The 18,504-nt window shown below is 41.5% G+C and overlaps 1 protein-coding gene across 3 annotated transcripts in view; it reads right to left on the bottom strand.

Moving 5' to 3' along the window:
* Positions 1-2,952: 2,952 nt before the first annotated feature.
* mms22l (MMS22-like, DNA repair protein) overlaps positions 2,953-18,504 on the bottom strand; it is a 268,328-nt gene continuing 252,776 nt past the window's right edge. For all 3 annotated transcript variants that reach the window (XM_059981367.1, XM_059981368.1, XM_059981369.1), the window contains 6 exons: positions 18,107-18,276; positions 16,364-16,575; positions 14,515-14,684; positions 6,740-6,836; positions 6,302-6,469; positions 2,953-3,154 (listed from right to left, as the gene is read on the bottom strand). In XM_059981367.1, the coding sequence (XP_059837350.1) occupies positions 3,073-3,154; positions 6,302-6,469; positions 6,740-6,836; positions 14,515-14,684; positions 16,364-16,575; positions 18,107-18,276 (899 nt within the window). In that variant the 3' untranslated portion in view covers positions 2,953-3,072. The remainder of the gene's footprint in view (positions 3,155-6,301; positions 6,470-6,739; positions 6,837-14,514; positions 14,685-16,363; positions 16,576-18,106; positions 18,277-18,504) is intronic.

Here is an 18,504-nt window from a genome sequence, read left to right as displayed (position 1 = left end):
GTAGACAACACCTACTACCTCGCCTTCTTCAACTTTCCTGGTAACCTCCTCTCAAATCTTTATGAGATTGTTTTGACATGACATATCACACAAAGCCATGTTGACTATCCAGGACTATCCCCAATCAGTCTCTGTCTATCCAAATACTTAAATACCTGGTTCCTTAGAATACCTTCCAATAACTTTCCCACAACTGTTGTCAGACTCATTAGTCTATAATTTCCTGACTTACTCTTAGTACCTTTCTTAAAGATGGCGTTTGAGCTGTGTTTATGCAGACATGAATGTAGAGAGTAGACTAGTGAGCTAAGTTGTGTCGGTGTTGATTGTCTACGAGGACGGATGTTACTTCTGATCTGCGCTGTCTGTGGTCTCCCGGTGAGGAAGTCAAAGATCCAAGGAGATAGAAAGATCCAGGTTGTGAAGCTCGACGATTAATACTTTGTAATAGTTTTGCTGGAGTCTCCATGGAAGTGAAGGCTGACCTTGCTCATGAGATTGTTCATCCCACAGAGGTTACCAGAACAGCCTAGAACGACAAATTGGGCATTTGGGGCAGCTTCATAAACCACTTGAATGGGGTTTACTTAAGAGCCTTGTTCATAGTCTGCACAGTGGCATTTAGCCACATATCCAAAATCTTTACTTAGACCATAGAATGTAAGACATAAGAGTAGAATTAGGCCATTTGGCCCATCAAGTCTGCTCTGCCATTCCATTATGGCTGATTTATTATCTATCTCAACCCCATTCTCCTGCCTTCTCACCGACTACCTGAATTGAATTGACTTTATTATTTACATCCTTCATATACATTAGGAGTAAAAATCTTTACGTTATGTCTCTGTCTGAATGTGCAATTTATAGTCATTGATAATAAATAGTATGTACAACAAGACAGTCAATATAACATAGATATACAGTTGTGTCAGTATGAATTAAGCAGTTTGATGGCCTGGTGGAAGAGGCTGTCCCAGAACCTGTTTTATGCTTAGTACCATTTCCCAGATGATAGCAGCTGGAACAGTTTGTGGTTGGGGTGACTCAGGTCCCCAACGATCCTTTGGGCCCTTTTTACACACCTGTCTTTGTAAATTCTCTGAATTAACTTCGGGGTGATTACCTCCCTGTAGCTCCAGTCAAACCTCACAGAGTATGCAAGGAGCTGTAGCTGTATGCACTTTATGCAGATGCAGTTATCAGGGAGACTGGAGTTCTCCCAGAATTCCCACATTTCACATGAAGGGCAGATCACTGATCCTGAACTCATTCTCACTGCACCTGCTATGTACCAATAAACTTGCCAGAATCTTACCTTAGCCTTTGTTTCTTCCCAAGCCTGAAACTAACCACTCTAACACTGTCCTCCTCCACTTAAACTTAACTTCCTGTTATTGGCCTTTGCCAATTGCTTAATAGATCACAATGATTGAAATCTGCCTGAAAGACCCTAAGCTCTTATTAAATCTTGTATCGTCTCACTAACAAGCAACCACTTGTAATGATTGAAACCTGCTGTGAAGTTCAAAAGGCCCCAGGGTTTACTTTGACTTGTGGAGTTGATCTGAATTCAGATCAACTCCAGACCAACAATTCCTTTTCTATTAGGTGTCTCTGCTGGTACAGCCACTGCCTTGCAGTGCCAGGAGCCCAGGTTTAATCATAGCTTTGGGTGCTGTCTGTGTGGAATTTGTATGTTCTCCGTGATCCTGTGCGCCTCCTCCATGCCCTCTCACATCCCAAAGACCATGAGGGTTCGGGATTGGTTACTGTGAATTGACCCTGATGCATCGGTGAGTAGCAAAATCCTGATGGTAATGTGGAAGTGAGGGAGGGGGAGATGGAAGTACAAGTATTGCTATTAATGTAAGATTAATGGAGAGTGGGGACATTTGGCTGAGGAATCTCCTGCTCTTAATAAAGAGACCAGCCCAAGGTCTTCTGCTGCTGTAGCCCATCCACTTCATGGATCGACATGTTGTGCATTCAGAGATGCTCTTCTGCACATCACTGTAGTAACACATGGTTATTTGAGTTACTGTTACCTTTCACCAGTCTGGCCATTCTCTTCTGACTTCTCTTCATTAACAAGGCATTTTTTGCCCACAGAGCTGCCACTCACTGGATGCTTTTTTTTTGCTTTTCACACCATTTTCTGTAAACTCTAGAGACTATTGTGCATGAAAATCCCAGATCAACAGTTTCTGAGATACTCAAACCACCCTGTCTGGCACCAACAATCATTCCACAGTCAAAGTCACTTAGATCACATTTCTTCCCCATTGTGATGTTTGGTCTGAACACCAGCTGAACCTCTTGACTGTGTATGTATGCTTTTATGCATTGAGTTGCTGCCACATAATTGGCTGATTAGATATTTGCATTAACAAGGTGTATAGGTGTTCCTAATAAAACGGCCACTGTGTGTAAATCTCTGTGGTTCTGTGAATGAATTAATGTTATATACAATATCAATGTGTATGCAATTCGATAACATACAGTAGTGAGCAGTTAACATAATGCTATTACAGTATCAATGATCCAGGTTCAATCTCGCCGCTGACTGTAAAGAGTTTGTATTTTCTCCGCGTAACCGCATGGGAGTTTCCTCCCACATTCCAAAGATGTACTGGTTAGTAGGTTAATCCTGAGTACAAAGAATATAAAGGGCAGCACATCAGTGTAGCAGTTAGCATAACACTAACAGAGCATCAGCAAGGTGGGTTCAATTCTCACCACTGCCTAGTAAGCTAATGGTAACTGGCGAGCACAGGCTCCTTGGACCGGACGGGCATGTTGCCCTGCTCTATCTCCAAAGCAACCAATGGCACTGATCAGTCTGAATTATCCAACTTCCATTTATTTCCGTCTACCTCACTTCCTCTTTGTTAGATAAAAAGCCACCTTACCAAGTGGAGTTCTATGACAAAAGTAGATTTCAAAACATTTACTTAAAACCTTTATTTGCCACAATTAACTACAATATATTTATAAAAAGTACCGTACAATTTTTTACAACATGGTATTCAAGTATCACTCAGATACTTGCTGGTACAAACTTCTCTGATGAATTTAGTCGTTACTGTTCTCTAACTTGGCAATTTCAGCTTGTCCTTCCTCCCCGAGCCGGATCAATAGTCTTCTGTAGGACGCTCTGTAAAGAATTCAAGAATATACTTTCAGAAAGAGATGAAAGAACCAGGTGACATATGTACTTAGTGGCCACTTTATTAGGACAACTTCATTAAAGCAAATATCTAATCAGTCAATTATCCAGCAGTAACTCGATGCATAAAACCATGCAGACACAATCAAGAGGTTCAGTTGTTGTTCAGATCAAGTATCAGAATGGGGAAGAAATGTGATCTGAGTGACTTTGACCATGGAATGATTGTTGGTGCCAGACAGGGTGGTTTGAGAATCTCAGAATTTGCTGATCTCCTGGGTTTTCACATACAATTTTCTCTAGAGTTTACATAGAATGGTGTGGAAAACAAGAATACATCCAGTGAGTGGCAATTCTGTAGGCAAAAATGCCTTGTTAATGGTAGAGGTCAGAGGAGAATGGCCAGACTGGTTCAAGCTGACAGGAAGGTGACAGTAACTCAAATGACAACATGTTCCTACGTTGATGTGCAGAAAAGCATCTCTGAATGCACAACCCATTAAACACTGAAGTAGATGAACTGCAGCAGCAGAAAACCACATTGGGTTCCTCAGATACCTAATAAAGTGGCACTGAGCATATTTTTCATAAACGCAAAGGTTCTTGACCCAGAACTTTGAACTGTTTATTCACCTCCATACATACTGCCTAACCTGCTGAGTTCCTTAAGCATTTTATGTGTGTTCACACATTTTTCAAACAGATACATAACATCTGACTGCAATGGTATAGTTCACAAACAAGAGAAAATCTGCAGATGCTGGAAATCCAAGCAATCTACACACAATGCTGGAGGAACTTAGCAGGCCAGGCAGCATCTATGGAAAAAGGTACTGTTGACTTTCAGGCTGAGACGATTCAGCTGGACTGATGAAGGGTCTCGGCCCAAAACGTCGACTGTACTTTTTTCCATAGATGCTGCCTGGCCTGCTGAGTTCCTGCCGCATTTTGTATGTGTTGCGTGGTATAGTTCAGTTTTTTTTAAAGCAGACAATATATTAGATTTAATTACTACAAGCTTTTGTGCTCAAGATTTCAGGCTCCAACTCCACTTTATCATTTAGGGATTGTACAATCACTTTTCAACCAACCGAAAGGCACCTCAAAGGCCTTATATTAGGTTAAGATATATCAGTGAATTATTGATGAATGCTGCATTTGTGTAATATTTAAATACCTTCCTTTACAAATCAATTAACTTGTTTACCTCCAGTTTGTTTCTATTTCTGGAACTGTGGCCTTTTCCCATTTATTAAAAGAAACACCCGTGTTCAATCTGGGGAATTCTTTGCCACAGGTGGGTGTGGAGACCAAGTCTTCATGTATATTTAAGGAAGAGTTAATAAATCCTTGATTGGTCAGGGCATGAAGGGATACAGTGAGAAGGCAGAAGATTGGGGCTGAGAGATTGGATCAGCTATAATGAAATGGCAGAGAATACTCGATAGGTCAAATGGCCTAATTCTGCTCCTATATAATACCATATTTAGTGACCACTGGTGAGCTTCAGGGATCTGTTCTGGGATCCCTTCTCTTCGTGATTTTTATAAATGACCTGGATGAGGAAGTGGAGGGATGGGTCAGTAAATTAGCTGATAATGCAAAGCTTGGAGCTGTTGTGGATAGTGTGGAGGGTTTTCAGAGGTTACAGCAGTACATTGATAGGATATAAAACTGGGCTGAGAAGTGGCAAATGGAGTTCAACCCTGATAAGTGTGGGGGGGGGGGGTTCATCTTGGTAGGTCAAATATAATGGCAGAATATAGTATTAATGGACTCTTAGCAGTGTGGAGGATCAGAGGGATCTTGAGGTCCAAGTCCATAGAACGCTCAAAGCAGCTGTGCAGGTTGACTGTGTGTTTAAGAAGGCATATGGTGCATTGGCTTCTTCAACCGTGGGACTGAGTCTAAGACCCGAGAAGTGATGTTACAGCTATATAGGAATCTGGTCAGACCCCAGTTGGAGTACTGTGCTCAGTTCTGGTCACCTCACTACAGGAAGAATGTGGAAACCATAGAAAGGATGCAGAGGAGATATACAAGGATGTTGCCTGGATTGGGGAGCATGCCTTATGAGAATAGGTTGAGTGAACTTGGCCTTTTCTCCTTGGAGTGATGGAGGATGAGAGGTGACCTGATAGAGGTGTACAAGATGATGAGAGGCATTGATCGTGTGGATAATCAGAGGCTTTTTCCCAGGGCTGAAATGGCTAACATGAGAGGGCACAGTTTCTAAGGTGCTTGGAAGTAGGTACAAAGGAGATGTCAGGGGTAAGTTTTTTATGCAGGAAATGGGCTGCCGGCAACAGTGGTGGAGGAGGATGCAATAGGGTCTTCTAAGAGACTTTTAGATAGGTACATGGAGCTTAGAAAAATAGAGGGCTATGGGTAACCCTAGGTAATTTCTAAGGTAGGGACATGTTCAGCACAACACTGTAGTCTAAAGGGCCTGTCTTGTGCTGTAGGTTTTCTAGGTTTCTATGTTTCTATATGGTCTTAACCAGAATTAGGCCATTTGGCCCATCAGGTCTGCTCCGAAATTTCGTGGCTGATTTATCCTTTTCAACCCAATGCTCCTACCTTCTCCCCATCGACTTGGAGGCTCTGACTAATCAAGAACCTATCAACTTATACTTTAAATATACCCAGTTACTTGACCTGCACAACTGTCTGTGACAATGAATTCCAGATTTACTACCAACTGGCTAAAGTAGTTCCTCCTCACCTCTGTTCTAAATGGATGTCCTCCAATTCTTAGGCTGTGCCAGTGACCCAGATAAATTGCTGCTGCTATGCTTAAGGAGTCTGCACATTCTCCCTGTGACAGTGTGGTTTCCTCCCACTTTCCAAAGACGTATGGGCTAGAAGGTTAATTGGTCACACGGGTGTAATCAGGTGCTGTGGGCTTACTGGGCCAGAAGGGGCTGTTACTAAGCTATAACTCTAAGTAAAACAAAATGGCTGGTGTAAATTATCCTTTAATGCAGATAGCTTTTGGCCATCTACTCTGGCACCTCCCTGTGCAGACCAGAGTAATTGTTGTTTAGTGATGTTCCTGTAAAGTATCTTGCAACTCTTGGGATAAACTGAGAAACAATGCTTCTGAAATGATAGCAGACTAAGAACAGGACCTACCTTTGTAAACTGTTTCTTCCCAGTCCTTGTTTATGTTCTGTGTCCTTCAGAGTTTGACTTAGTGTGGGAATGAGACCGACAACCAAACCTTGATTCAGCACAGCTACCATTTCTAGGATATTGAAGACCTGGTGGTCGTAGATCCCAAAATTCTCCTGAATGAACTGCCTGGAAAAAGTTCCATTCATACAGTTGTAACTTCAGAACAGCAAACAGAAGTTCAAAATTCAAAATAAATTTATTATCTCATTTGTTCCATAAACAACACTGAAATTCCCTTTCTTTCGGGCAGTTTCCGTGCTGTAATTTTTATATGGTTATATTATACCCTCAGCTAATGAGATCACAGGAGCTACAGGTGAAGAAGAGAAGTCACAAATACACAAAATTATAGTGCAGTATTCGATCAAGAAAGGGAAGGACTCAGACAGTACCTACCTTAGAACAGAGGACAAGTGTGGGCAAGCTTGACATGGAGTTAGCAACTGACAATTTTCAATTATACATTCCATGACATCAGTGGCCAACTTCTTCACTAAAGAGAAAAATGGAATTGACAAAGAATAATTATAAAAGAATGAATATTTTTTAAAGGGCAGTTATTTTCATACCCAACTGAATGAAATTCCTTCAAAATGCTTCTAAATGTATTTCTGAGACCCTTCATTCCAAAACATTCACTCTTTATCCCTCTCCGTAGATGTTGCCTAACCTGCTGAGTTCCTCCAGCATTTTGTCTGTATTGCTCTGAATTTCCAGCATTTGCAAAATCTTGAGTTTAAAATCGTCTCCGTCTGCCTGTACAGATGGGTGGACCAGATCTGATGGCATGCCCTAAAGAAAAGTTCTTCCACTGTTTTAGCTGCGAGTGATTCTTAAAGCAGTGTTATTAAAATATATCACCAGGTGTATGTTTTGGTATTTTTGGACATTGCTGCATGGAAATTTGCTGGCATATCTCCAGTTCAAAAACATTTAATTAACTGTGAATCCCACTGCATCCAGCTCAAGGTCATGATTGTGTTCTTTTACTTGTGTCGCAGCAGAGTTGCACTCACTGTTCCCTCTAAGCTGCGAGGGTGCAGGGCTGTGCAGTAACTGCAATGCTCCTGCGCACACAGCCGTTGTTCCTATGCAGCTAGAAAAAGTTTCTGAAACATTGAAGATTTTCTTTGTATTTCATTATTCCCTTCAATTAATAAATGAAATCAGAAGTATGTGATGTTTCAATTTTCATTCTATTTGTTCATAGTTTGCATATTACAAAAATATTTGAAGGGCTGCACTGCTGAAAAAAATATAGAGGGAACAATGAACAACACACACCCAGGAACTCATTTCAACTTTTACTTTTAAAGAAACTGAGACTTGATCGCATCATTTATTATAAAATTCAGTAGAGCAAAACTCAAGAGCTTGAAGACTGAATGATAAAAGCAACATCAGAACAGAAAATCAATTTGACCAAATCTACCACAGAATACTTGCGGACATTAAGTTAAGGCTCACTGACTGTAAGCTATGACAGAACTTTATTTCTCTCTCCCCCAAGTGTTTTGAAATAAGTGTTCGTGATATGGATGCCAATGCACTGTGACACTGTGTATACCCACTCTTTGTGACATTTACCAGGAATCTTGTATACGAAGGGCCCAAAGTGTTGTTGAGGATCCCTACCACCGATCCCACAATCTCTTTGACCCACTACCATCAGGACTAGGACTGCCAGACTGAGAAACAGCTTCTTTCCACAATCTGTGAGACTAATGAAAGCCCAGCCATCAGCGAGGTCTCGACATTAGGTCAGCGAGCTGTTTACTGATCATCTGTGCTGCGCACTACATGCATTTTAAATTATAATTTTATCAACTTATTTGTGGTAATGTTTTGTTTTATCTGTGCTATGTATGATATCTGTTTTGTGGGTGCAGCATGGTCTGGGGGAACATTGTTTCATTTGGTTGTATATAGTCAGATGACAATATAAGCCAGATCAAACAAGCACAAATAATGTCACCTAAAACTGTTTGCACAGAAAGTACATTTAAAAAGACCATAATGGTACTCTGGTCTTGTGATCTTAAGACTTCAAAGTAACTTCATTAATTAACACTCTTTTCTGCATCATGATTTCATGGCATTGCTTGACTATTTAACTTTATGTTCAGTTTGAAGTTTAAAACAATAGGCACTAAACGTGCAGTCCAGTAAAACCAGTTCAGGTAAGGGATAATACCATACACAATGCAGAATCAGATTTATTATCATTGATAGATGGCATGATATTTCTTGTTTCATAGCAGTGCAAGACATGACAAAATTACGATAAGTTACAATAGTAAATCAATAAATAAACCTTGCAAAAGCTACCATGCACCTCATTGATAATTAATTCATTAGGAGTTTGAAGAGATTTGGTATGCCACCAAAGACTATCAAATTCTCCAAATCTACCACAGAGAGCATTCTGACTGGCTGCCTCATTGCTTGGTACGGAGTTGCCACTGCAGAGGATCACAAACTCAGCCAGCTCCATCATGGGCATTAGCCTCCCCACCATCAAGGACATCTTCAAAAGGTGATGCCTGAAGAAAGCAGCATCCATCATTAAGGACCACCATCACCCAGAGCATGTCCCCTTCTCATTAAATAATACTTTATTGACAAATAGTCCTGTTGAAGGGTCTGGCCCGTGTGTGGACTTTTTATTCCTCTCCATTGATGCTGCCTGACCTGCTCAGTTCCTTCAGCATTTTGTGCCAATTAATTAATGTTTTATTTATCAATATCCTATCAATATCACAGATCCCTTTGTTCTACCGCATTCCTCAGTGCCCGACCTTTCACTGTGTAAGATCATAACACCTTAAGACATAGGAGCAGAATTAGGCCATTCAGCCCATTGAGTCTGCACTGCCATTCCATCATGGCTGATTCCAGATCCCACTCAACCCTATACATCTGCTTTCTCACCATAATCCTTTGATGCCCTGACCCATCAGGAAATAATCAACTTCCACCCAAAATATACCTATGGACTTGGCCTCCACCACAGACTACTCTCTGGCTAAAAAAATTCTTTCTTACCTCTGTTCTAAAAGGTCTTCCCTCAATTCTGAGGCTGTGCTCTCCAGTTCTGGATACCCCCACCATAGGAAACATCCTCTCCACAGCCAACTTATCTCGTCCTTTCAACATTCAGTAGGTTTCAATGAGATCCCCCCCACATTCTTCTAAGTTCCAGTAAGTACAGGCCCAAAGCTACCAAACACTCCTCGTATATTAATCCCTTCATTCCCAGAATCATCCTTGTGAACCTCCTCTGGACACCCTCCAATGACAACACATCCTTTCTGAGATATGGGGCCCAAAAATGTTGACAATACTCTAAGTGTGGCCTGACTAATGTTTTATAAAGACTCAACATAAAGACACACCCAGGCTGGTCCTACTGAAGTGCAAAACCTCACACTTGCTTGCCTTAAGCTGACTTATCAGCTTTTTTGAACAATGCTCCTTAACTGTGGAACTCAATACCTAAAACTATAAAGGATACAGACTCTTTTAAAGAGCAGCTCAACACCTATTTATTTAACCTTGCTTTTAACTACCGTCTTTTTGTCTATTATTTTCATGTTTATTTTGTCTTTTATTTTTTCGTTTACACTTTATCCCATTGTAAAGCACTTCGAACAACATTGTATGAAAAATGCTCCATAAATAAGTTATTATTATTATTTTGATCTGTTTAGAATGCGTGAAGGGATTAGCACTGGCTGTCTTGTCTATAGTTAATTCAGATGTTCATGTGGCTTCTGAGAATGCCATGAAGTGACAGATACACAGGCGTCATTTTAAATAGCTCTGCGCCTCAAATGTTATGTTTTAATAATAACTCAGGCGCATTTTTGCCTCCTGAGGATAATGTTTATTTAAGTTAAAACAGAAGCCAGTTGTAACAGAAGTAGGCCAACACACCCCAAATCAGGCGACTTCCCCAGGGTGATGTGGGCCCATCATATTTGTTACTGTACAACAGCTTTCGAGCTTAGAAAGAAATGGGAAAAGGTCAGTTCAGTACCGCTGTGGCTTCTCGAACGTGCACAAAGTAAACATTAATTTGCCAACAGGTGCAATCGCCTGTCACATAAATTGAAAACATTAATTTCTCAACTGGACGTGTTCGATATATCATGGCAGCAGAGAATCGCAGCTTGGGAGATGAAAGAGCAACACAAAATATAAAATCTGACACAAGGCAAGTTTAACCTACAGCTATATGTAACACACCACCTATTAACGAGAGGAGTCGACAGCTCACTGAATCTAATGTAGCTGATCGTGGATTCTTTTCATGGAAACAGTTTCATGGCTGAGATCTGACAAGACAAATTTTGGTTACTTCAAGCCTATTAAAGACAGGAAGCCCCTGAAATTTCCACTGCAGATTTTTTTTGAAATTGGGGAAAAAAGTGCAAAATATTAGGGTCATGACATCAAAAGTTTTTGGGATTTCTAACAAAAATTAGCTTTATTTGTCACATGTACCTTGAAATATAGGGTGGTGGGGTGGAGATCTGTCTTTACCAAAGGAGGTGTAATGCGCCCCTTCCCTTCGCAAACCTGCAGGTCCCCCTTGGGCAAGGTATAGCACCCTCCCCTCCCCTCCCCTCACTCGATCAGTGTCACCTGAAGCCATGGGAGCAGCTGGTGCGTATCACAAGTCCTGGTTATGTGATTGTTGACGCAAGGCAGACAATCTCTGAAGAGTATTGATAATGGCTGGGGTCACCCATCTTGTAAAGACACTGCCCAGAAGGCGATAAACCACCTTCATCAAAAAATTTGCCAAGAACTATCAAGGTCATGGAAAGACCATGATCACTTATGTCATATGACAGGCACATAATGAATGAATGAACATTGAAACATCCAGTAAAAGGTGAGATTTGTGTCAATGACCAACACAATCTGTGGTTATTCTGTGGGCAAGTGTTACCAAGCTTTCAGCACCAAGATAGCATACCCACAGCTCACTAACCCGAACTGTGGGAGATCCCGGAGGAAACCCATGCAGTCATGGGAAAAGCATACAACCTACTTAGATATGGTGGCAGGAATTGAACCCGTGTCACAGGAACTGTAAAGCATTACACTAACTGTTACCCTGCCAAGCTGCCCCAGCTGTATCCACACGGTGCCAAATAAACTAGTCACAAAAAAGCGAGTTTCATTTATTGCATTGTTCTGATCAAACAGCATGCATAGATTCACTGATGACATCACTATTGTTGGCAGAATCTCAGATGGCGAGGAGGCAAACGGGAGTGAGACAGATCAGCTGATTGAGTGTTGTCGCAACAACAACCTCATACACAACGTCAGCAGGACCAGGGAATTTAATGTGGCAGGGGAGGCCGGGGAAACATCAACAGTCCTCACTGAGGCGTCGCAGCATCAAGTTCCTGAGCATCAGCATCTCAAAAGACTTATCCTGGACCCAACATATCGACACAATTACAAAGACAACATGTCAGCGTCTACACTTCATCACAAATTTGATAAGATTTGCTGTGTCACCAAAGATGACTGCAAATTTTAACAGATGTACTGTGGAGAGTATTCTGACAGGTTGTATGCGTTACTGCCTCCTAAGCAGGCTCCAATACACAGGATTGAACGAAGGTGTAGACTCAGCCAGCTCCTTCTCCACTGTTGACAGAATATTTAAATGATGATGCCTGAAGAAGGTGACATCCATTATTAAACATAGAAACCCACAGCACAATACAGGCCCTTCGGCCCACAAAGTTGTGTCAAACATGTCCCTACCTTAGAAATTACTAGCCTTACGCATAGCCCTCTATTTTTCTAAGCTGCATGTACCTATCCAAAAGTCTCTTAAAAGACCCTATCGTATCTGCCTCCACCACCATTGCCGACAGCCCATTCCATGCACTCACCACTCTCCAAGTAAAAAAACCTTACCTCTGACATCTCCTCTGCACCTACTCCCCAGCACATTAAACCTGTGTCCTCTTGTGGCAACCATTTCACATGATCAATGCCTCTCATCATCTTATACACCTTTATCAGGAGAAAAGGCTCACTACACAGAGAAAAGGCTGAGTTCACTCAACCTATTCTCATAAGGCATGCTCCTCAATCCAGGCAACATCCTTGTAAATCTCCTCTGTACCCTTTCTAAGGTTTCCACATTCTTCCTGTAGTGAGGCGACCAGAACTGAGCACAGTACTCCAAGTGGGATCTGACCAGGGTCCTATATAGCTCCAACATTAGATCCTCACCACCCGGGGCTTGCCCTCTACTCATTACAACCAACAGGGACAAGGTACAGGGGCATGTAGACTCATAGTCAATCTCTTCCCCTTTGCAATCAGATCTTGGAATGCTCCATGAACTTTCCCTTGTATACCTCTTTTGCAGCAGTTATTTGAATTTTTTTTGTAACTTACAGTAATAGGACAGTATGGTGGTGTAGTGTTAGCACAGTGTTTTACATTAACAGCGAACTGGGCTCATTTCCCATGGCTGATTGTAAAGAATCTGTACATTCTCCTAGTGCAATGCATCAGTCTCCTCCAGCAGCTCCAGTTTCCTCCCCCAGTCTAATGACATACCAGGAGGTTAATTAATCATTGTGAATTGTCCCATGATTAAGCTAGGATTAAAATTGGGGGATTGCACATTCGTGACTCCTCAGGTAGGGAAACAGTTCATATTCAAATGCAGCAGGACATGGACAATATCCAGGCTTGGGCTAAGTAACATTTGAGCCAAGCAAGTGCCAGGCATTGACCATTGATCATGATCAGCCATGATCACAGTGAATGGTGGTGCTGGCTAGAAGGGCCGAATGGCCGACTCCTGCCCCTACTGTCTATTGCCTATTATGTCCAACAAGAGAGGCTCTAACCATCATCCCCTTGACATTCAGTGGCATCACCATCACGGAATCCCCAGTGGGCAGCCCATGTGATTGGTACCCCTTCCACAAGCATCCAATCCCTCCACCATCGATGAACAGTTGCAGCTGTGTGTACTATCTACAAGATGCACTGCAACAACGCACCAAAGTTCCTAAGGCAGCTCCTCTCAGACCCACGACCACTACCATCTAGAAGGATGAGAACACCAGATACCTGGGAGCACCACCACTTGGAAATCCCCTCCAAGTGACTCACCACCCTCATTTGGAAACATATCACCGGTCCTTCATTGCCGCTGGGTCAAAATCACGGAATTCCCTCCCTAACAGCATTGTAGGTGTACCTACACCTCGGGGATTCCAGCAGTTCAAGAAGGGTGCTCATCACCACCTTCTCAAGGGCAAATAGGGATGGGAAATAAATGCTGGCTTGGCAGGCAATGCCAAATCCCTTAAATAAATGAAAAAGGGCTGAGAGGACCTATTCCACATTATATCCTAATTAATAAGTAAATAAACAAGCAAATAAAGTTTTTCCAATCTTGGCAATTTACTTGCAAATGTTTCATCATCATGTGAGGAGACATCTTCAATGCGCTGTTGAATGTGGTGTGTCCTCTGAATGCTTGGCCTTTAAATACTTTTCAATCAAATGACTGGACATCATTTCATAAAGACAATGTGTGGAGGAAATTTCATCACTGATTGGCAGTGTGGCAAACATTGTGTATGCTGGTCTAGAATTTTGCCTGCATCGGCTCATAAATAGGATTGAGGTCTAGTGTTTGTTGACTGAATTGTTCTCAAAGGACCCTGCCTCTAGGAATTCTCTTGCATGCCGCGAATTCTCTTGTGCCACGACTTTCACTGATGCCCAGTCGAACTTGGTCCCCTCTCAGCCTCCACGGTTAGAGACTCGGGAAAGTTGGTCATGTGGCCTTACAGCCAGTTGATATTCATTGATCCTTGAAAAGTACATTAAGGACAAGCATTCAGAGGACACAGCACAATCAACAACACACTGATGACGTCTCCTCATATGGTGACGAAACACTTGCAAGTAAATTGCCAAGATCGGAAAACAACTCAACCCAACCATCAACCACCTGATCTACACATCTTCTGAATTATTTCCAAAATAATTTTCAAAATTTTGCACTGCATTGCTGCCACAAAGTCTTAAATGCCTTATTAGGAGATAAATAAACAAGCAAACAGAAATTTTATATTTTTCAACCACAAGGAAGTAATGAGGAGACTCACCTTGTGGTTCGTTAACCAACATTAGACATTTCAGCACTGTAGGCAGGAGCAGCTGAGCCTCACTGGCTGTGTCACTGTTTTGGTTTCTTTGTAAAAGATCAAGAAGGAACGACAAGACTGCTGCTAAGCGAGGAGGAGGAGCATGACTTCTGAACTGCATGTAGCTTTCACTGGAGGGAGAGTAATTGGTGAGAATAAGTTCAGAAGCTGCAGAAACCATTCAAATGCACTATAAGTAGCAACACTGTAAACTTGTGTAATCTGTAAATAGTTACATAGAGCAGAATTAGATAGTGACAATGGTGAATATTTATTAAAGCTCCGCTATAGCCTGCAGAACACAAATTGTCAAGGAAAAAAGGTGGTTTATCAAATTAATGTTAATCTTTGAAGCAGATACCTGCATTTCAAAGTTCAAAGTACACTTATTATCAAAGTACATATACGGCACCATATACAACCATGAAACTCATTTACTTGTATGCATTCACAGTAATTACAAAGAAACACAATAAAATCAATGAAAAACCAGCCACAACAAAGATGGACAATCAATATGCAAAAGAGACCAAACTGCAAACACATAAGAGAAAAATAAAATAGAATCGCAATAATAAGTAAATAGGCAATAGATATCGAGAACTAGATGAAGAGTCCTTGAAAGCACATCCATGGGTTGTGGGAACAGTTTAGTGATGGGGCAAGTGAAATTGAGTGATGTTATCCCCTCTGATTCAGAGCCTGATGGTTGAGGGGTAATAACTGTTCCTGAGCCTGTTGCTGGTGGGTCCTGAGGATCCTATATCTACTTCCTGATGGCAGCAGTGAGAAACGAGCATGGTCTATACTTAAAAACAAGAGATTCTGCAGACGCAGGAAATCCGGAGCAACAGACACAAAACGCTAGTCTCAGCCCAAAATTCTGACTGTTAATTCATTATCACAGACGCTGCCTGACCTACTGAGGTCCTCTAGCACTTCGCATACGAAGCTCTACACTTGAAATTCCCATATGTGATATCAGCTGTTTGTCTCGTAAATTTGCATTGAATAATTAAAAACAACTTTCCCAAGGGACAGAATCCTTGGAACAGCAGCTCATGTGCTTTCAAATCCAAAATGAACATCAAAACTAGTTGTGGCAGAAGTATTCTGGTGCATGAAATTTGTGATGCATTTCACAGATTCTATTGATAATAAATGCATTTAGAACCACAGAAAACCTACAGCACAATACAGGCCCTTCGGCTCACAATGCTGTGCCGAACATGTACTTACTTTAGAAATGACCAAGGGTTCCCCGTAGCCCTCTATTTTTCTAAGTTGCATGTATCTGTCTAGGAGTCTCTTAAAAGACCCTGTTGTATCCGCCCCCACCACTGTCGTTGGCAGCCTATTCCACACACTCACCACTCTCTGCATAAAAAACTTACCCCTGACATCTCCTCTGTACTTACTTCCAAGCACCTTAAAACTGTGCCCTCTCGTGTTAGCCATTTCAGCCCTGGGAAAAAGCCTTTGACTGCACACACGATCAATACCTCTCATCATCTTATACCCCTCCCTCTGCTACTTCTCAGCCCAGTTTTGCATCGACAACTGTCCATGGCAATGAATTTCACAGATTCACTGCCCTCTGGCTAAATAAATTCCTTGTCATCTCTGTTCTAAATGGATGCCTTTCAATTCTAAGGCTGTGCCCTGTTCCAGGAATCTATTGAGGCCATCTGTTCTTAGACTCACCACTATAGGAAACATCATCTTCATATCCACTCTTTCAAGGTGTGCAACATTCAATAAGTTTTAAAGAGATCTTCCCATAAGTCCTTGAGGCCCAAGAATCTCTTACCTTATGACCAGAACAACAGCTTTCCGCAGCAACAGTTGTTGAGCTACTGGGGTTGACTCACGAAGTGCTATTAATAACGGGTGACTGACGACACCTGACCCAGTAGTAGACGGTGGAAGGAAGCGATCAAAGTACTTGAGAATTATACTTCGGAGTTGCTGCTTAACATATGCAACCTGAACTGTTGTGTGTCCAACTATAGCTGCTAAACCCTGAAACAGGAAAAAAATGTCACTCAAAATGTCACTAGTTATTGAGGGCATCTCCAAGATCAAAATCAAAGTAAATTTATTATCAAGGCACATGTACAGTATGTTACCATACACTGCATACACTGAGATTTGTTTTCTTGCAGGCATTTATAGGAAAATTAAAAAATACAATAGAATTTATGAGAAACTACAGATAGACAGACTATAAAAACCCAGATTCATTATCACTGACTTGTATAATGTGAAACCGTTCTGCGGCAGAGTACAGTGCAAAGGCATAAAATTGCCATAAATTAGAAAAATGGGCAAATAATGCTAAAAAAGAGAGAGCGTGCAGAGGAGATTCACCAGGATGATGCCTGGATTAGAAAGTATTACTTATAGGTTCAGAGAGGCTGTGCTTTTCTCTTTGGGGTGAAGGAAGATGAGAGGTAACTTGACAGAGGTGTACAAGATGATAAGAGGCATGGATGGTGCAGAAAAGTCTAATACAAGAGGGTGCATAATTTTAAGGTGACTAGAGGAAACTGGAGGTAAGTATTGGGGGAAGGGGAGGGATGTCAGAGATAAGTTTGTTTTACACATATAGTGATGGGTTTTGGAACACATAGTGATGATGGGCAGATACATTAGAAACATTTTGGAGATGGAATGACACATGGATGAAAGGAAAATGGTGGGTTATGTAGGGAGGAAGAGTGAGATTGATTTTGGAGTAGGTTAAAAGGTCAGCACAACCTTATGGGCTAAAGGACCTGATTTCTGCTGTAATGTTCAACAACAAGCAGTGTCTCAAGAAGGCAGCGCCCATCAATCCATCATGACGGAACCTCAGCATCTGGGACATGCCCTCTTCTCATTACTACAGGAGCCAAGAGTCTCTATGATTTAGGAACAGCTTCTTCCTCTCCATTGTCAGTTTTCTAAATGGGTCATGAACCCATCAACACTACCTTACCTCCCTGAATCAGTGAGTGCGTGCTTCAGGCTCTTGTTCCTCCTCCCTAATGGCAGCAATGAGAAGAGGGTATGTCCGGTGCGATGGGGGTCCTTGATGATGGATGATGTTAACTACTTTATTTCATTATTTATTTATTTTTCATACTATTTCACTTTTTTAATCGATGGTAACTTTATGCCTTCACAGTGACTCAAATCAAGAAAGAATGAAGCCAAGGTCAGAGTTGGAAGTCTGGCTGGAGATGAGAACAGAAAATGGGAATTAACATTTGGAAAACAAGCTGTTTAACCAAAGCACCAGTTCCACTTCCCCCAATCCTTGCCCCACACTGAAGAAACACTGGTTCTATTTTTAGGAAAAGGAGGAACACCCCATTGTTTGGACTCTGTCCATCCTGACCTGGCACCACAATTCTGACAAATTCACAGCACAAAGGAGATTCTAAGATTTTTAAAGAAAACCATGAGCACTCAGAATGCCATCAACATAATTAAACGGAATATGAAAAGGGCATCTGTTGAAAAAGCTCTCAGGACATCCTGAAGATAACTGTGGTGTGATGGTCCTTACTTGTAGATATAATGGCAAGTTATCTCGAATGGCAGATAGCAGTGCTGGGGGCAGTTCTGTTCCCTGCTGAAACAGCGTATGTGGCAATAACAGACGATCAATAATCCGGAACAAGAATGGTTGAGACTTTGAAGTGGCCAATATCAGAGCCCAGTGCTTGACAATGCAGCCTGCAAAGAAAAAAATCAAGATTTAAGTTTGCTTTTTTGTTGTTCTTCAGTACACAACTGTAAAGGAGAACAAAACGATTGTTACTGTAGATCCGATGTAGCATAAAAAACACAATAAGCATAAAGTACACAATAAAGACACAATAAATATAAATATAAAAACAATCCTATTAAACACAATATACACGTAACTGTGATATACACAGTCTGACTGTATCTACATAAAAT

This window comes from Hypanus sabinus, chromosome 10 (genome assembly GCF_030144855.1).
Source record: "Hypanus sabinus isolate sHypSab1 chromosome 10, sHypSab1.hap1, whole genome shotgun sequence".
NCBI classification, from domain to species: domain Eukaryota; kingdom Metazoa; phylum Chordata; class Chondrichthyes; order Myliobatiformes; family Dasyatidae; genus Hypanus; species Hypanus sabinus.
This window is presented reverse-complemented; position numbering and strand designations above follow the sequence as displayed.